Source organism: Schistocerca cancellata, chromosome 2, assembly GCF_023864275.1.
Source record: "Schistocerca cancellata isolate TAMUIC-IGC-003103 chromosome 2, iqSchCanc2.1, whole genome shotgun sequence".
In the NCBI taxonomy this organism is placed as follows: domain Eukaryota; kingdom Metazoa; phylum Arthropoda; class Insecta; order Orthoptera; family Acrididae; genus Schistocerca; species Schistocerca cancellata.
The window spans coordinates 665,640,921-665,662,500 of record NC_064627.1 but is presented as its reverse complement, the minus strand read 5'-3'; the positions used below and the strand labels follow the sequence as shown (position 1 = coordinate 665,662,500).

At 38.0% G+C, this 21,580-nt stretch overlaps 1 protein-coding gene across 1 annotated transcript in view; it reads right to left on the bottom strand.

The window, feature by feature from the left end:
- LOC126162371 (DNA topoisomerase 3-alpha) overlaps nucleotides 1-21,580 on the bottom strand; it is a 208,888-nt gene that overhangs the window by 177,228 nt on the left and 10,080 nt on the right. Inside the window, exons 2-5 of the mRNA XM_049918826.1 lie at nucleotides 17,317-17,526; nucleotides 14,620-14,753; nucleotides 14,429-14,547; nucleotides 7,598-7,768 (exon numbers count right to left, since the gene is read on the bottom strand). Coding sequence (XP_049774783.1) covers nucleotides 7,598-7,768; nucleotides 14,429-14,547; nucleotides 14,620-14,753; nucleotides 17,317-17,526 — 634 coding nt within the window. The remainder of the gene's footprint in view (nucleotides 1-7,597; nucleotides 7,769-14,428; nucleotides 14,548-14,619; nucleotides 14,754-17,316; nucleotides 17,527-21,580) is intronic.

Here is a 21,580-nt window from a genome sequence, read left to right as displayed (position 1 = left end):
TGAAACACATTTCTAGCTTTTATTCCAAAGTTGTGCAGAATTTCACCAGCCACAATAACATTCCCACACTTGTTTCGTTTAAATCACATTGTTTTAGTGAGAATTTGGAAACGTTTGTTCCAAACACCAATGCTCGCTTTATTACACATTTGGTAACAATATGGGCTCCATTGTAGCACTGTTCAGCTCCTGTATGGGCTCGGAACACAGGTGTCAAAAGATGTTTGGAGAGAGCATATCCACTATCTCCAACAAGCAAACCATCATACTGTCCATTTTCAAATTCTGCAGCAACTCTACTACTGTCCCAAATGTGTGCATCGTGCATGGTTCCCGGCCAATGGCTTACCACATTCAAGATCTTCATATTGGCAACACAGATGATTTTTGTATTGATAGAAAGGAAATTCTTGTGATTTCTGTATAGTTCTGCTTGTGCTCCAGAAGGACAAACTATGGGTATAAGTACACAATCTATGGCCCCTATGACATTTGGGAAACCACCAGTTTGATAGAATTCCCTTTTGTTCCTTGATATATTTTCTTAGCCCTGTAGCATGGTCACATACAGTGGCTTTAAGGCAACTAAATTGTTTAACATACTGTTAAAAGCTCTTCCAGCAGTAGTACAATGGATATTAATGAGATCCCCTGCTACAATTTGATAAGTACCTGCACAAAAGATTCGCAGTCCACAAAGAAGTTGCAGCCTAAGAGACACAAAAAACTGTCAGAATTATGCTGCAGTAGCGGCTCCAGCTTACCAAGCAGCAACTCAAAAGACTCCTTACGAAACCCAAATCGCTCTTTGAAATCACTGTCACTATACATCACAAATGGGTCTCTTCTCTCTATTACAACCCTCATTCTTGGGATGTTCACCTCTTCCTCCATCTCCATATTTTCTTCATAGTCCAAGTAATCAATAGAATTCAACAATTAAAACACACAACTCAAAGATCGCACCATACTCTCTTACTTTACTCCTACTACTGCCTAGGAGTAAATTTTGGTCTTATTTCCTCTTTAAGTTGCTAACGTAGTAGTGTACTCTTCAATGGTTCTCTTCACCAGCAATGAAGTAAAAAAATTTACTTCGGAAGTAAATGAAAAATTTACTCCTGGAGTAATTTACTCCTTTAGTTAAGTACTATACACTGGAAGTCACCGATTTCCTTCTCTCTTAGTAACTTAATGCTTTAGTTTCACTTACTCCTGGTTGGTGCTCGCCACCATAAGCCTCTCCCAATCCCAACACCTCATCACAGGAATCATACCCCTGTGGAAGACCAAGGTGCATGACCTGCGCAATCTATCCACCCAGCTCATCCTATTCCAGCCCTGTCACAGGCTTATTCTACCCCATCAGAGGCTGGTCCCCCTGTGAATGTAACCATGTCATATACCAGCTCTACTGCAATCAATGCACAGGTTTTTATATTGGTATGACTATCACCAAATGTCCACCAGGGTGAACAGCCACTGTCAAACTGTGGCCCTGTGGCACAACAAGCAACTAAACATAATGTGCGTGATATGATTGGCTGCTTCACTATCTAAGACATCTGGATCCTACCCTCCACCACCAGCTTTTCTGAACTGTGCAGATGGGAGTTATCCTTACAACATATTCCCTGTTCTCATAACTATCCCGGCCTCAACCTATGGTAACATACTGTCCCCTGTGAGGTAACGGGAGAGTTGTGGTGCCTTGTAAATATTCTAAGTTCACAGTTGGCGGCCACCGCTCGGGCCGCATGGCACGGCCGAGCTCATTAGCATCTGTGTGGTGCCTCACAACGGCCGGAGCACGTGGCTGGGAATTACTTGGTGACGCTGTGCGCCGGGAGGGCCAAAGATGGCGGACTTTGTGAAACCTTAATGGCAGACATTTCACAGTTCGTATAGAAGTTAATAGTAGCCAAATGAATTGTGATACCTCAAAAAGAAACATGTACATTACCATTATTACCACAATGATTCTGATGGTGTAATCAGATTTTCAATATATTTATTAGTTTAAAGTTCAGTATCTGACGATAAATTATACAAGTAACACCCAGCAACGAATTTCCAAAATCTAAATGGTTCATCCCATTTCATTGACCTATGTGTCTTTAGAAAGCTACTAGTGTAAACCTAAATTGATATGAATTACAGGCATGTAACTTAAATAGTACATGAGTTATTGGAGGTCAAAGTGGCCAATTACTACCGATCGGGTCAGGTCATAAGTACTTCACAGTTACAGCATGTTTATAAATATATTTATTCATCTATGTCTTTGTTTACACCATTCATGAAGAAATTGGTTAAATATTTACTGTGTTATAGAAAGCACAGAGACATTAGGCTACTGGCCTACCTTTAGTTCTATGCCTTTGATATATGTTTGATTAATTTGTTTATGTATCTAATAACGTGTGTTAGTGTGTTTATGGTCCAGCTGTAGGAACATTTACACAATTTCAAGTTATTTAAATGTAAATCCAATACTTCGAATGTGTTTCATTATGTTTGAGTGGGTGCGTTGGCATGAAGACATGGCACGAGCACTCTAGCCAATCACAGCACTCGTGAATGGGGAGACTGGATGGAAGTGAGTTCGAGTGAGGAGTGCTGGACAGTACGGGATGGGAAGTGCCGGGACAGTACGGACGCACAGTCACGAGAGAGACTTGGAGTGTGGAGCAGTTTGTGCATGGTCGTGAGAGATAGAAATACTTCGGAGTGTGGACTTGTGAACTTGCGAGGTTTCCGAAGTTTCTACAGTGAAGACGTAGTGTATGTTTAGAAGTGAATATCTCGCAATCTATGTTGTTGATCATAACTAATTACGTGCAGTAGGAATCTATTGTTTCCCTGTTATTCAGCTTATATTTTATTTAATTGCTGGACCATCGACACCAATAAGTGTTTTGCAGAAATATACCGCATTTAAAGTAGTTAAGATAGTACCTGCAGATTTTATTTAATTGCAATCTTTCATTTATAAATTTATATGTTACATTCATAATTAGCAATTGCCGAGTGATAGAAACCTTCGACCATTGAATTCACGTGTGTAATCTTATCATATACTGTAGACTCAGCAGTATTTGGGCTGTAGCGGCAACTACGTATCCCAGCCCCTAGACAACGAAATCCGCCAAAACTGAGGGTACGTAGTTGAGGGCCACACCAACATCATTTCATATCATCATTTATTAAAAGCGCGCACCCTACACACTCCACTCAACAGTTTTCACCCCCTCTGTCCTATCACCTCCTCCACAATCTCGTCTTCCACGCTCTGCCAATGTATCTTTACCAGCATCACTACTTTTTCATTCCGTTTTCCCCACCTCCCTGCCCCACAACCTCCCGACACTCTGTTGGCAGTCTAATCCCTGCACACTCTGCCAGACAGTGCTCTTCTCTTCCCTTGCCTGTACATTGCTATGCCTTCCACTTGCACCCCCCCCCCCCCAATCCCATTGCTGCTTCCATTCTACATGACAGATGCATCCTTGTCCGAGCTGAGAGTGTTGGCGGTCATGTATGCATGAGGTGTGCCTGCTTGTGTGAATGAATGGTATGTGTTTCTCTTTCTTTTTCTGATGAAGGCTGTGGCGAAAGCTAATGTGTAAGTGTCTTTTAATTGTGCCTATCTGCAACTTAATGCAGCATCTTTACAGTAAGTAGCAATCTATCTTTTCCTACATTGTAAAGTACAAACACATTAATTACAACCAAAACAAATAATATATGTGGCTAAAAATGGTGGTAATCATATAAATCTAAGTGAATTAAACTCATGAATAAGGCTTTTTTTGTTTTACCAACTTCTAAATTTGTGATTTTAAGATGAACTAATAATAAAACATATGTTAAGCCAAAGAAATACCTTAAATATCAAAATAAACATGTGGATAAACTAGTGTTAATTCACCATATTTACCAATGTTCCAACACCTTTGCATAATTTGAACACCTAACACAATCTATTAACAGCTTTTAGCATGTAAAAATGTCTTCGGAGGTGGCATTTTCGTAATAAGATATTACTGCAATACCATCACCTTACATATAAAGTACATAACAAAGAAAGTATGCACATACACACACGTATGCATGCATGTGCTCTCTCTCTCTCTCTCTCTCTCTCTCTCTCTCTCTATCTATCTCTCTCTCTCTCTCTCACACACACACACACTCTCTCTCTCTCTCTCTCTCTCTCTCTTTCTCTCTCTCTCCCCTTCTACCCCCCCCCCTCCCCACCTAACATTAATCATGTACAGAATAACAGCATTTGTTGCAAGAAAGCTCCACATAGGCAGCACAAAGATATATGTAGCCTACAAACCTTGAGGATGTGTTGCCTTTTACTACTCTTATCAGTATTATTACACATTTAGGGACATGAAAAATTTGCATTTTGTAATAAGTGCAAATACAGATGAGAAGTCTGTCTGAAAATGTAAAAATGCAACATTACCTAATAGATGCTATTTCACAGCTAATTGTATCCAGATGAACTATTTCATCAGAAGTAATTTGAAATAGCTTTATTTTGTGCATACAACTATCAAGCATGTAATCTGTTTTCAATTACTGGTACAGCACATCGTTGGCAAAGGTAAGTTTCGAAAGATAATGTGTATTAGAACGTATCTGTAAAATAAAACGTGCATGAATGCAACAGGGTATCAGTGTGCTCAAAGCACTGGTGCCACACCAATTATGGGTTGTTGGATGGTCTGTTTAAGATACACACCACATAATGCATTACACATAGTACACAGCCATGGGACCTATCATCTTACAACAAAGAAACATGTACATTTGCCTGCCAGTTAAACTGTTATAATGCAGATGTCTTTTTAATGTGGCAGTTTTTAGGGAGCAAGTGTTCTGAATTGCGGTTGTGTTGAGTACCGTTAGAGGTCGGGCCTGGACTACCTTGTTTATGACACTGCCAATTTCAGCAAGCAGTTGTGCAGTAGCCGTTAGAGAATGCTTTGTGTTAAGCATTGCTCATTGTTTTCTTCTCTTATTTTGAAATGAGTGAAGAGATTAATCCTGGCCCATCATGTAGTTCAATTATGATACTCACAATGTTAGAGGAGATCAGTGATCCCTGTGACTATGTGACTTTCCCAGAAATGCAGAATATGGGTGTCAGATGCTGACCTGCAAGGAGGAGCTGGGGCTCCACTGCTCCACACCCCTCTGGCAGCCATAATTCTAGTTTGTTACATTAGTGGCCAACTGCCTGCTTATTGTGTCCACACTGTGCACTATAGTGACAGAAAAACAATACCTTTAAACATATTTCGACCATGATGAAGTTTTCCACCTTTCATGCAAATAAGAGTTATTTTTGGTTCTGCTTCTATGCTCAATACCTTGTTGGTACCATCTCTAATGTTGTCAAGTGTGGGTTGAATGCCCGCAAAAGAATGAAATTAATATTCTGCACATTTGTAAATATGAAATTGGATGGGGAAAAGTAATGACAAGAAACACCCTAAATCAGTGAAGCACTAAATACACTGGCAGGGAAACGCTGCAGCTTCACAACAGAAACAATCATTTGTTGAAAGAAACAGAGCCAAAAGAAGAATATAAGCAAAGACCATTACAGAAACAAATTGTTCAAGGTTTTGCAAAAGCAAACATTCCAGTCAGAAAGCTCCCCAATCATCAAAAAATTATTTCAAAGCAGTGAGGCATTGTCTTTAGGTACACGTAGCGACAACCTTTTCATTTTGTATGTCTGACCATTTTAAAAAAAGTAAATTTTGCTGAAAATATATGCTACATTCTTAGCTCCCTACACATTGTTTAAATAAGTGTCACATACAAATAAATAGAAGAAACCTGCTTCTTGAACTTGAGACAAAATAAGCTCCAAACATTTAAAAAGATTTGAAGATTACTAATATATCTATTTGTTATAAATCTAAATGTAGTTTCCAACTGTACTGTGAAAGCTCAATGGCAGCACAAGGAGTACATTGATGAATCTGTTGTAATAAATAAGATGACAGTATTGATGTACAAGTTAAACTTCAATAACTTAGCAAAAAGATGGGTATAAGTTAGAGTGTTGCTATTATATCTTTATTAAAGAACGCATACATGTGGGGAAATCATTATGAACAAACTAAAATTGCATGAGGAATAATAAGACTGTAGCTGTCTTAGCAGTCTGTTAAAAAGAACTACACTATTGCATTCACCAGTGAAAAAGCCAACAGCAGAACGTGCTGACAGAGCCAGAAGAACAATAACTGAGCTACATAAATGAGTACAGATACAAAAAACACCTCAAAAAAGAAAATGATAATGTAACCAACAATGATAAAAACATATAAATAACAAACATTAGAAAAACAAGTGGCAAATATAGTGTTTTTATTCTCCAAATGTCGAGATCATCAATACAGCAAAGAGGTGTAAGATGCTGACACAGGTGGGTTCAAGGAGAAAGTACAATTTTAAAATGTATAATGTTGGATTACAAATGAATTCATTGAAAAAAAAAATTAACTGAAGTAAAATCAATATGACTGGTACAAAGATCTTTGTACATGAAGTTTCTGAAGTTTTCTTGGCATAACTGACTGATGGTCTGCTTTAGGGTTTGTAGTCAAGTTGACAATCCTATTTTATGAACAACCATTTTATGAGTGACCTATCTGTCTCCTTTGTGTACTCTGAGTAGTAGTCTTGTGTGTGTTCACTGCCTGGACTGGCTGGCAGAGCACCTGATGAATACAACAGAGTCAATTGTCAAAATACAGAGTGCAAAATGGGACAATCAACCACAAAATGTTCTCAAGAAGAAGAGTGAAAATGTAAATAGAAAAGTCAATCAGAAAATGTTCTCAACAAGAGAAATGTAAAGATGAACGTTATTTGAGAAATGAGTTTTTATGATCATTGTTAATTTATATGTTGCTTCAGTTATGAAGCAGTTTTTCTTCTGTGCAAATGGTACTTAAGCAAATAATTCAAATTAAATTGCAGATTGATGATGATGTTGTTTGTTTGTGCGGCGCTCAATTGCGCGGTCATCAGTGCCCGTACAAAGTCCCAATTTTTACATTGCCCAGTTGTTTTACGCAATCCAATTTAGACACTGTCATGAATGATGATGATGATGATGATGACGATCACGAAATGATGAGGACAAACACAAACACCCAGTCCCCGGGACCCCGAGATCCAGAGGCAGCAACGCTAGCCGCTAGACCACGAGCTGTGGATAAATTGTAGATTGAATGTGGTGAAAATATTATTAGTTTACTCAGAATAAAGCCACAACTATTTAGTAACAATTTAATAATACTATGCACAACAACAACAACAACAACAAAAACAACAACATTACCACTGTTTAAAAATTGTTTTCGTACATAAGATTTTTTTTAAAAAGTTCACATTACTGATTTCTTTAGTTAGCATGCAATTAGTTTCAAACCAAACAAAATCCCTGTCACGATAATTACAACAAAAATCACTCACCATTAAAGCAATACAGATTGTCAGTATATGAAAATAATCTTAGCAATGAAGAAATAACAACAACTAAACAACAAAAATCACTTACCAGAAATTTTCCAGAACAGTTCAGGGATGAAACTGTCAACAGCCTTGTATCTCTCAACTACAAAGCCAAGAGTTGGGAACTGACAGCTTCCATAACTGATCAATGAATCACTGAGTTTTTCAGGAAAAACCTTCTGCAGTCGAAGCGTTTGGAACCGAGTAAATGCAGCACCTATAAGAAGAGTTATACAGATGAAATTTGAGGGATGAGGTGAGCGTTCATATAAAACAATACAGAAACCAGAACTTCATTATTTCAGTTCAAGCTAGACTGCGGGTTCAGCCACTGGGTAAGTGGGAAAGGAAAGAGTCTTGTTATTTTCTATGTCCTGTTTTCCTCTTCCCACAACAACAACATGAGTAAGCAAAGACAAGGAACTGGTAATACATTGGATTACAATATCTTGTCAGGATACAACCATTAACCAAGAATTAAACAGCTATTATGACCAGTAGTGTAAAATATTCCAGTCTGTTATCGAAACAGCAAAATGTGATAAATCAACAAGTTGCTTACATTCCTCACTAAATTCTGGCTCATGCAACTTTGTAAGCAGCATCTCTCTTCCAAGTTGAGACAGCCAGCATTCCCATGACACTCTCCTGTGAGTCAAGCGCACCTGTCACCATTCATTCTTACTTTCTTTTTATATGTCAATATCCCCATTAGATTTATTTAGTATAGAGCCCACAGACTTAAGCAATATTCGAAGGGGGGATGCAAAAATGTTTTGTAAGCAGTCTTCTTTGTAGATTGATTGCACTGTGCAAGTGCGCTGCCAAGGGACTGAAGTCTATCAAATGTTTTACCGTCGATGAGTGTGTGCGTACATTCAATTTTATTTCCCCTCAAACTGTCACACCCAGGTATTTTTAAAATTGTTACATCCAGATATTTTTATGAATTTACTGATTTTGATTATGACTTACTGATATTTTAGTCATAAATTATCATGTTCTCACATTTTGTGAAGTACATAATTTTACATTTCTGAATATTTAGGGTAAGTTACAATCAAGGCACCATTTTGACATTTCATCAGAATCTGACAATATTTTTGTAGCTTTTTTCAGACAGTAGTTCATTACAGTTAGCTGGACCATATGCAAAAAGTCTGAGGTTATTAACAAAGAACATGAGCAGCGATGATCCATACATACTTCCCTGAGATATGTCTGAAGTTACTTCTACAACTGTCAACGAGTCACCACCCAAGATAATGTGCTGCATCCTCCCTGTCAATAAATTCCCTCTTTAGTCACAAATTTTGTTTGATACCCCGTATGGTGGTTACTTTTCAGTTATGTCTCAATTTTTTTTATGTGAAAACACTTAAAGTTCTTTAAATAAAACAAACATTACTGACATTCTCATTCTTTATTCTTCAAGTCTAAGGAGGCAATGAACACATTTCTCCCAACGAGAGACCAGTTTGTTGATACTGTTACTGCAGAATGTTTGACTTTGTCAGAGCCACAACCTCATGTCTGCTTGCACCACTTCCTCACTATGAAAATGAAGTCCTCAAAAGGCATTCTTTAAATTTTGGAGACACACGAAAAGTGGATAGGGTCAAATCAGAACTGTATGGAAGACGATCGACGGCAGTGAACCCAAGGAGTCAGATTGTCATAGATGTTGCAGCACTCATGTGTGGTTTGGCATTGTCATGTTGAAGGAAAGGGTGCTCCATGTCTGGAGGAACCTTTCAAATTCCAAACTCAATTACAGCACACTGTTTTCATGCACCAACATAGTTCCACACACACCGCCATGTTACACACTACAATTTGGAGCACTCTAACGGCAGCGGGCTGCAAATATGTAGACATAAAGAATAAAAATGTACAATGTTAATAATATTTGTTTTATTTAAAAACACTTTAAAAGTTTTCACATAAAAAAAACAGAGGCATTACTTTTCAGCATGCCCTCGTACTTCCATTGAAAGATGTTGGTGTGGTACTATACCTACCTGATTTTCTTCATTCGTGCCTCTCTGAATGTCTCAAAGCACTAATTGGGTTCAAACGACCAACATTTTTTTAATCCATTCTGTTCGACATAGAGGAGGTCATTCTGCTTGAGATACCTCATTATGTTTGAGCACAGAACACTCCCTCAGATTCTACAACACTTGGACATCAATTATACAGGACAGCGCATTATTGTTAGCTGCAACAGGCAGAAGATGTGTTTTGTCGGTGCTGCAAATTTTAGCAATTTTGGCTGAGATATCCTTACTTCTTCAGCACACCGGCATAGAAGTGTGCACAGAATTAGCTACATAAAAATCTGTGCAATATGCACATTTATTTAAATATAAAAGCTGACTTAACAACTTTCCTTTGGGTGAGACCACTTGTACATGTGTCAATTTAAAGTTCTATATTCACATATTTTACTGTTCGCATCGCTTCTTCTGCATAATCTTTCATCAATTGTATCAATACCCATTTGTATTGTGATATATTGTGAAATTTTGAACATTCACAAGTGCCGCAATAAACTAGTATTGTTATCATCAATTGTAGTCTTAAACTAAATTGCGCTCTTTTAAATTTTTAAGAACTGTAGGCCTATCCTCATTCAAAACAATCTTTCTCTAATTTCATTGTGCAATTACGTGAGGAATAGGTTAGTTTCAGAATTTGCAGTCAGTGGTACTAGTGTTTTGGATACATAATTTAATTAATAGCAAATCAAGATTTGTGGTTCACAGTTCAGCCAAAGTATACATCACCCCTGAATTTCACTGTATATCAATGCACATAAAAGTGTATTTTTGAGAATTTTCAGAAGCTACCACTGTCCTTTGTATAATCTACAAACAATTTGTAACAAATTGGGGTTTGTTATTTAGTTACTATAGCAGATTTTCCACCTAACATTTTGTGTTATATCTAGTTTTCCCTTAAGAGAAGTAGCTCAATATGTTATCTGCATTTATTGTACATTAACTCAGTTTTCAAGTTTGCTAACAACTATAATTAACATTGAAACATTTTAGAAAACTAGTAATTTTTGTGTTGCCTTAACAGAAATCTCATTTTGTGTATCTGCTTCAATTCTTATAGGAAATTAGCAACTTTTCATCTCCACAGATTAAAAGATAATCAGCAGGTTTAATTTAAATTGCTTTGTTCACTGCCTTGTAATGCATTGCACCAGCCAAAATGCAGACCCACTGTGAATGCTGATTCCAAACACGGGATGAATTGCTTGAGACTTGTAAGCAGCTGGAAATTGCCCTGACTACTGTCAAATGATTGACAGCTGCCGCAAATTGGTGTGTTGGAAGAGCTCCCAAGAGTCATGTACCTGTGATGCCTGTAACAGAGGTACCTCAAGTACTATCCTCTCCTGTGGATCCTGTCTCCTCTGCAGAAAGCACAGGATCTATCATTACCAGTCAACTTGGCTGCGAGTGGTGTGTCAATGGTAGACCTAGGCATCCTGTACAGTGTGGACGGGCACCAGGGAGGACTCAGGTTGTTGTACCGATCCCCCTAACCACCAAGTTTGAGGTGCCGTCTTTCACTGAAACTGAAACAGTGGGACTCACTTCACCAGTTGTGCGGAAACCTGTTTTGTCCAATGTCAGGGGGAGGCAAACTCAAAAGGGTAGGGGTCTGTTAATCGTAGGCAGCTTGAATGTACAGTGAATGATGGTACCCCTTATGGAAATGGCAGCAAGGGACACAAAAGGACGTCAGGTGCACCCAGGGTGTACACCTGGGGGTCTCACTCAACATGTTGAAGAGGCTATTCCAACAGCTACTGAGGAAACAGGATGCAACCAACTGCAGATCATGGTGCACATTGGAACAAATGATGCATGTTGTCTAGGCTCCAAAGTCATTCTTGCATCATTTCAGCAACTGTCAGAGAAGGCTGAGAAGACCAGCCTTGCATGTGAAGTTTCAATGAAGCTCACAATTTGCAGCATTGCCCCCACACCTGATCATGGCCCTTTGGTTCTAAGCTGAGTGGAAGGACTGAACCAGAGACTTCGAAAGTTCTGTGACAAGCTAGGCTGTGACTTCCTGGCTTGCGGGCGTAGGGTGTAATACATTGCACCAGTCAAAATGCAGCCTCACTGTGAATGCTGTTTTCAAACACAGAAACTCAGAAGTATCAGTGTAAGATCGAAAGAAATGACTCCCACAGATGAGTGTACTGAAACCCTAATGGTAAACTGCCAAAGCATTCACAACAAAGTGCCAGAACTTGAAGCGCTCATCAAAAGCAGAGAAACTCATACAATACACACACAGAAAGCTGGTTGACAGCTGAAATTGACAGCAGTGAGATTTTTGCTGAAAATTTGAGTGTATATCGAAAGGACAGACAAATGGAAAATGGAGGTGGTGTATTTGTCACAGTAGACAAAAAACTCAAATCTATTCCAACAGAAATTGATGCTGTGTGTGAGATTGTTTGGACAAGACTCAATATCAGCAGTGGACATAAAATGATAATTGGGTCCTTCTATCGCCCATCAGACTCATCTCCTGACATAACTGAAAATTTCACAGAAAACTTCAGTTCACTTGTACGTCTGTTCCCCAATCATACTGTAATCATTGGTGGAGACTTTAATCATCCAACAATTAATTGGAAAAATTACAGTTCTGTTAGTGGTGAGTGTGATAAGACATCCTGAGAAACTTTACTAAATGCCTTCTCTGAAAACTACATAGGACAGATAGTTAGGAACCCCACTCGTGATGGAAATATGCTTGATCTAATGGCAACAAATAGACTTGACCTCTTTGAGGTTGTCCACATCGAAACTGATATCAGTGACCATGATACGGTTGTGGCAAGAATGATTACCAAAGTACAACTAAAAAATCTCCAGTAAACTAGATAAAAAATCAATAGTGTTATATCTCAATGAGGAACTTGAAACCTCCACCATAGGTCATGAGCAAATAGGGGAACTCTGTCTCAAGTTGAAAAGAATAGTTGACCACACACTGGAAAGATATGTACCCACTACAACAGTTCATAATGGGAGGAAACATCCATGGTATACAGACACTGTAAAAAAACTTCTAAAGAAACAGAGATTAGTGCATAATAGGTGTAAAACAAAGTGTAAGGCCATTTTTGATGAAGGACACAGCATGTTATCTTGGATGGAGAGTCATCGTCAGGTGTAGAAGTAACTTAGGATGTACCCCAAGAAAGTGTGTTGGGACCCTTGCTGTTTGTATTGTATATTAATGAACTTGCAGATAATATTAATAGTAAATCAGGCTTTTTGCAGATGATGCAGTTATCTATAATGAATTACTATCTGAGAGAAGCTACAGAAATACTCAGTCAGATCTTGATAAGATTTCAACATGGTGCAGAGATTGGCAACTTGCTCCAAATGTTCACAAATGTAAAATTTTGTATTTCACAAAATGAAAAAAAAGTAGTATCTTATGATTATAGTATCAATGGAATGATCACATAGGTATGGTCGTGGGTAAAGCAGGTGGTAGACTTCAGTTTATTGGTAGAATACGGAGGAAGAGTAATCAGTCTACAAAAGAAATTGCTTACAAATCACTCGTGCGACCCATCCTAGAACACGCTCAAGTGTGTGGGACCCTTACCAGATAAGTCTAACAGGGTATATTGATCATATACAGGAAGGGCAGCACGAATGGTCACAGGTTTGTTAAATCTATGGGAGAGTGTTGCAGAGATGCTGAAGGAACTGAAATGGCAGACCCTTCAAGACAGACATAAACTATCCTGAGAAAGTCTATTAACAAAGTTTCAAGATCCGGCTTTAACTGATTACTCTAGGGATATACTACAACCCCCTGCGTATTACTCACACAGGGATCATGCGGATAAGAGTCAATCAATCATTCTTCCAACGCTCCATATGTGAATGGAACAGGAAGAAACTGTAATAACTGATGCAAAGGGACGTACCTTCTGTCATGCACTTCATGATGTTTTGCACAGTACAGATGTAGATTGTAGACGTGAATGTAGACAGTAGTTCCATAGATCACTTCTGTTACCCACATTGTAGATGAGTGTCGCATGGGATTTCTTCCAAACATTGAGCACAGTTTTTTTTAAGGGTTCTTCCTTATATTATGGTTAAGAAAGAGGCCAACTTACCTGATAACTTTGCATAGAATCCTATAGCATTTCCATTGGACCCACAGGCTTTGTTCAGTTTGATCGATTTTAACTATTTCTCAGCATTACTGGCACTAATATCTATTTCATTCATGTTGGCAGTGGTGCAAAAATTGAAATGGGGCAACACTCTTGCGCATCTCCCTTCATAATGAAACATGTAAAAATGGAGTTTAGCTTGTATGATATTGCCTTCCTGTCTCATCCATGGTTCAACTGTTAATTTGGTATACTGACAGCCTTTACATATGACCAAAATTTCTTGGGGTTTTGTGAGATGTCTTTTAATAAGATTTTGCTATAGTTGGCATTCAACATATTACACATTTTCCATCTAACTGCCAAATATGTTTCATTTAACACACCTTTATCTACAGCCACAAACTGTGCAGTAGTTGCTATTTCTGCACAGAGTCTGTATACCACAGAGTGTCTCTCCCAGCATGAACTGACCTACTAGGTACATATCCAGTACTTGGTCAACTATTTTTCTAATCTTGTGACATCAATTCTCTACATGTTCATGCCTCTTCTTGAAGACAAGTATTGTCTTTCATCACTGTTCCATCTCATTCACTAACAAAAGTAAAAAAGGGTCATCACTGTCACAAAAAGTGTTTATAAGAAAATTGGTGGGGTAACTAAGGATTGTCAAAGAAATTTAATATGACATACCTATTCGCAAATCGAGCTCCTGGCGTACATCAACTGCATCACTGATTTGTTTGTTAGGTTCTGCCAGATTCTGTATTGCTCTATGCACAGATGCAGCAGTGATTTCAGAAAATTTAGCCCTAAGGAAAGCCAGAAATTATTAAAAGTGAAACAGGTAAACATATATAGTGGCAAGCAAAACAAATACCAACCTATATATTCGCAGATTTGGTTTCACAGAGGAACACACCTGAATTATTTCAAAGCCAATATTCTCTCCCTCACGATCACAATCTGTCCAGATGATTAACATTGCACATGACCGTACTTCTCTTTCCAGTGTCTTCTGCAGAGAAGAAACATTATTTTGAAGAATCAGAATTCAATACTAGGAACACAAAATGTGACACGCATATTTTTATTAACTATAAATATAAATTATTCAGTAAGTGAAAATGCCTGAATCCACTGATCCTGAATCAGAGCCAGAATTTTCCTATTCCATAAATTATAATATAAATCATGGCATCGACATAATAATCTTCTAACAATAAGAGCACATACTATAGGTAAGACAATCCAATAAATGTTTGTATGCCATTGTTTTAAATAGCTAAATTGCTAATTGAATGTTCCTCAACAGAAAACCATTTCTGGAGGGTAAACAGCAGTACGAATTTATTGTACATGTGAGTGAGACAGGCATCTGCAAAATCTTGACACTTTTTCTCTCGCTCGACTAGCAAATGGCAGTAGTACCCTCAGCGATGCACCATATGGTAACTTGCAGAGTATGCAAGTAGAAGCAAATGTAGATCTAAGCTAACCGAGTTATTCTGGGGCTGAGGTTACTGCGACTTTTTGGATGCATCTGTGGTGAAGTGATTCACCAAATTCAAAATAGAAAACTGGGAATAATATCCAATTTGCCCTGTGTAATATCTACCAAAGTAGCTTCTTTTTTAACAATATTCTTTTTGGTACATTAACCCATATTGATAAGTGGCCACTATATACATCCTTACCAACTTCCCAATGAGCAATATCCAGAAGAGCAGGTGACCAAAGAAGCCAAATGCTGCAACAAGTCTTTGCTGGAGTGTGCCACTTGCCCTCAGTTGAAAAAGCTAATACATTTTGTGAAAATTAAGCTCTTGTTAGTCAACTATTGGCACTCAGAGAAGGAAGATTAGACTTTAATGTCCTACTGATGACAAGTTCATTACAGATGGAGCATGAGCTTCGATTGGTCGAAGATGGGAAAGGAAATATGTGTTGCCCTTTCAAAGAAACTATCACAGTATTTGTCTTAAACAATTTAGGAAGACCAAGGAATGCTTGGATGAGGTTTTTGACTATTGCCCTCCCGCATACAAGCCCTGGGTCTGAAAACACTACACTGCCTCATTAGGTTTAGCAGCTGATGGTCACTTCATAGAAAGGGCAATCAATTAACCAACAAATACACACACCGAATCTGCTTAACAAACTGCATGATGTTGGAGGTCTAGTTTCAAGAAAAAGACAAGTTAAACAGACAGAAGTTAAAATTTAGTTGGGCATTTTTATTATACAATGTCTATTAGCTAATAAAAGCCAAAATGACTTGCTGTATTCTGTACATGGCCACCTTCTAACACAGTACAGCTTATTTTAAATTTGTAGCTCACCTAAGAGCATTGTTTTCAGTATCTGATGAATTCAATTACTGAAATACCATACAATTGTCAGCTTGGTTGGAAACCTAAAAATATTCTTCCCATATATCAAGCCAAGAAAACTTCCATTTACATGTTTTTACAGCCATATATTCTAAACTCTAATTTTAAGTAGTTTACAATATATTAAACTACTTTATAATGTTAGTGTTCACCATGAAAATGTATTCAGTGGTACACATAAGTTAATAAAAAACTGTTTTGTCATAGAGATAGTACAATAGGTACAATACTATGTTGACATTAATTCAGATTAATTATGCGGCAATTGACAAGTATGCAAAAACATTTGATGCTCAATATGCCAACCATGGTCAACTGAAGCCTACTTGTCATGCAAGTCAGATAAGATGCTAAGGAAACATGGTCTTATTTTCAAATTGTACTGAATAATGTACCAACAGCTAATGTAGTGCAGATCTAGAGTAGGTCTGCTCATAAGCACTTTACATTCATGGATACATTTTGACAAGTGAAATACAAATTTGATGGTATCTTATCCAAAATGCACAATCTTTTGAAACATCTGGAGTTTAGTTATGTTTAAACACTTTGATTCCCATTCTTCTTGTTTTCAATTCATTTCTGCAATCTTTCAGCATGTTTTCACGTTGCAATTGAAGGACATAAAAAGCCTCCCACACTAACACGACTTTTAACAGAAATGCTGGCATTTAACATGGTTTTCCAGTGTGCCCATACTTGAACTAATGCTGTTTGAAACAACTGAGCCTTGTACAATTTTGTTTTGCTCAGTGTTTGTTGTCATTTGGAAGATCGAATGTTTAGAACCAGAGTCCTGACAACATTTGTGTCTCACAACACTTGTGTCTCCTGAGGCAGAAAATGTAGTTGAAATTCATCATGGTCTTATTAACCAAACCAACAGAGCATTTACATGAAGCTATTTAGGTGAAACCTGAATAACTTGAATCAAGATGGGTTGGGATTTGAAATCAATTCCTTCTACTTAATCGCTGTGTCACTGCTCTCCTATATACTGTCATTTGTTGGCGTTTTATGGAATTAAACAGACAATGTATGCCACACATATTTCTACAATACACATTTTGATAATAGCTCCTGAATGTCATAAGACAATCAAGTTTAGTACTTATTTGTGTGCATCCGTATGTTAAAAGTACTAGTATAAATTTAAAATGACAAATAATAGAACAAATGAAGGCTTACCTTTATTTGTTCATAATCCTTAGGGCAAAATTTAATAATGGGAGCCTCAAACAGCAAAAGAGGGCTGCAGCTGCTCCATTTTCGATAACCACTTACAAAGTCCATTCCTAGTAAGTGACCAGATACTGATGTCATTATCATTTGACTTCGCTGTCCACACACTGTGTATTCAAATTCATAAATTTTGTTGTATTTTGATAGCCCCTCTCTCTGAAAAACATAAGGGCCAATGTGAGCAAAAAAGTTACATAATGCAGGTAGTATCTATTCAGTTACAGACTGCCATCTAAAATAAGCATATCATTAAAACTTAAAAAAAAATTCTTTCATATATTCTCAAATTGAATTTTATAAAATGCTAATATGTTCTTAAATGAGGTTAAGTAATTTCACTCACAAACAAGATTTTTTTTAAATTTCAGGTACAATGTAATTACTTTATGTGACAACTTTTGTTGAAAATTTAAACGGTGTTTTAAACAGAAGTTCATAAATGAATCTGTTCCTAATATATTCACGAAGGGACAAGCTGTGAACTGTGGTATCTGACAAAAGTAATCTGTTTTTTAAACTCTCATAACAAATATATGACAGTAATAAAATAACATGTGACACCACAAGACATAAAGAGCATTGCTTTAACACATGTACAGCCAAAAGGTTCACCTGAAATGGAGGGGAAAGTCAAAAGACACTATAAAGAGCCCCAAAATATGAACTTACTGGTTGACTCCTACAATACATTAAAAACTGCAACTAGCTACTGATAATAATGCTATTTATTAAGAATAAATAACCGTGTTACTGGTGCCAAACCAACGTGTACATCAGGCAGCTGCTCACATTTAAAATTGCATGTAGCTTATGATGTGCATGAGCTGTAGTCAACAAACAAGACCAAATGAAGAAAATAACTTGCTTCTGCTGCTGAACTGGACACATAAAATGGCCTACATCAGCTCATCACCCAGAGGAGCTCAGTGAATTATGATTCTCAGTTTACAATGGCAGTCTTGCTTGTTTCTGTGATAAATGCAAAAAAAAGCACAGACCTTTTTTTTTTTATAATGTGTTGATTCAGTCCCACCTACAGTCAGTTTTCTATAATTATATATGACTTCTCGTATGTTGCGCAATAAAACTGGGATTCTAAGTGCACAACTGACTTGTCCGACTTTGTCATTGTTAAATAGATAACAATTGTAAGTGCACTACACTATTGTTGACAGTCATGTTTTATCATTCAGAATGTACGAGTGTCATTATGGCAGCCTGTGTTCTCAAACTTACTAAAATTCTGAACGGAAAAATAGAATGTAGCCTGTAAAAGGATAAAATAGCACCCACTAAGTATGCCGCAAGCTTCATAAGCTGTGTGTACACCTACAGGGGCATAGGGCCTTATGTAATCAGATCACAGACTATTAGTAGAAGAAGGAATAAAGCTTAATATCACCTGAGCGGCCAAGTGGCCAAAAAGAGGAATGTTACATTGAAGAAATTATCTTCTCTTACCACAGCTTATTGTTAACTACTTTGAGTCACCTTTCTTTATATTAACATGTGGCTCCTTACCTTAACAGTGTGGAGACTCCATAAAGTGGGGCAGCACACTGAGCCTCAGCATTTGCCATGCCTACTAGCCTGGTGGTCACATTGTCACTTGTTTTCCTGAATTTGCTTATGGCCTGGTCCTCAGCAGTACAATACATGCTTCCCCAGCAGATGAGGAAGTTCTAGATGTTCTGGACCCATTTGTCTGTAGCACATAGGTACTTCTTCGAAGGAAGGGTACCCAGGAATTTCGAATAAATTACGAATTTTATAAGACAACTTAGTGCCATCTGCCCTGGTGCCCGCAATATCTGATGCACTTCTACATCATTTACCATAAAACTAAAGGTGTTACGATTAGGTTCGCGAAAGGAAGTCTGCTGTTAAACATAAAGGAGAGTCCTGATAGGTGGAATGAATGAGCCGAGCGGTCTAAGGCGCTGCAGTCATGGACTGTGCGGCTGGTCCCGACGGAGGTTCGAGTCCTCCCTCGGGCATGAGTGTGTGTGTTTGTCCTTAGGATAATTTAGGTTAAGTAGTGTGTAAAGTTTAGGGACTGATGACCTTAGCAGTTAAGTCCCATAAGATGTCACACACATTTGAACATTTGGAAGGAATGCATTATGTGCCTCTATATTGGCATGAAAGAAGAAGAAATGGCTGTTGGTTTGGAAGACATAGGGGCTCTATTATTAGTCAGAGTTTAATCCTAGCAACATCAATTGGTAGGGGGTGGGGGTACTCAATGCCCACTTTTTGTAAATAATGTAATGTACTCGTGTACTTTACATTTTACAATTTTGAAATTTTTTATATTTTTTTAATGAATGCTACTACTGCATTATATAAGTTTTTGAAATTTTTCCATTACATTTCACCTAAAAGTTTAAGTCTAATTGAGGTGGTCATAAACAAGTGCTTGGGGTATGCTGCTATTAGTCGTAAAGAAAACAAATGGCTTCCTCTGGCTGCACCAAGATATTAAATCAACAATCAGTGTTAGAAACAAACAGAAATGTAGCCTGTACTACATCCAAAAGACTTCCTCACAATGATGGAAGAGAATATTTTTCTAAGATCGATTTTGCCAACACTAGATGAACAGTCACAACTGTCATAGTCCTCAACTCTCCTGTGGCCTGAAAAAATACAAGCATTTACCTTTTGGGATCGCTTCTCTTCCTGCATACTTCCAGAGGTACCTAGAATAGTTAATCATGTCCGCACCCACTTGTACCATCTAGATAACTTAATTGTCACATATACTACATGTCAGGAATGCTTATGAAACCTTAATGCACTATTTACTAATGTGATGCAGGGCTAAAGTGCCACTTAGACAAATGCCAGTTTTTTCCAGGAACAAGTTGAGTACTTCAGGCAGCGACTAAGGAAAGAAGGAATCCAGCCCACCGATTATAATGTAGCAACTATTGACTTCCTACCATGTTCCAAAAACATCCCAGAGCTGCAAGCTTTTTTGGGAAAAGTGAATTATTATTCAAAGTTCCTCTCACAAGCAGATCATATGATGAAACCACTAAATCAGTTGCGTAAGAAAGGTGTGCATTACCAGTGGTCAACAGCCTGCAAGCATGCCTACACACAGATAAAGTGTATGCTGGTGCTCATTGCCCTGCCTTACAATAATTTCACCATTGTGTCCACTGGTTATGGTCACGGATCACTCCATATCACACTGGTGCATTGCTGGCACATAGTAACAAAAGTAGCACTGAACAACCAACTGCCTGTGCGTCAAAGGTGCTGCTACAAAAGAACTACTCATAAATAGAAAAGGTGCTGTTAGGTTTTGTGTGTGCAATTAAGATGTTCCATGAACACTTATTCCAGACAAAGTTTGCTTTAATCATGTAGCATAAACTGCTGGCAGCTCTATTCAGGCCATACTTGACGTTCCAGAATTAACAGTACACCTCCAACACTGAGCACTTTTCCTGAGCTGCTATAATCATGCAATTTAATGCAAACCAAAATCACAATAAGCAAATATGGACACACTACCTGAGCTTCCTGTGATACCAGACCCAGCCTTTGACTAGCAGAAAATCTTACGTTTACACAGAGACACAAAAAGGAGACAGACCTTGGAATGATTTCCCATAAAAGCTGCATAAATTGCTCCAGACACAAGCTGTAGTCGCAATTCCATCTTACGACAAGTCACAAATATGGGCTCCACAGGTGTGCTATATACGTTTTGAAAAAGCAAAATCAATACCAAGTTGTAACAATCATCAAATACGTCCTCATAACAGATGCACATTGTGTCATCATCCCAGCCACAGGTTTTATAACTATTTTATTGCAGGCACTACGGAATGTCACAGATTAAAAGCCCTAGCGAGACAACATGTTTATTGGTCCATCTTAAACAAGGAGGCAGCCACCATGACGCATAGCTGTCCAACTTGTGTCTGGCATCAGCCAGTATCATTCCCAATCTTTTGCACTTCCCACTGAGCTTGGAACTACGTCCATTTTGGTTTTGCAGGCCTATTTCTCAGCTCTATGTGGATATTAGTAACGGACACATTCTTCAAACACACACACACGAGATAGCTACATGGACACCCCCAACTGTAGAGAACACGACGTCGATCGACACACCAAAAGCTTTAGAGTGCTATCATACAAACTAATTCCAACCGCACCTATCAACTACTCCATCACCACAGACTGCTCACTG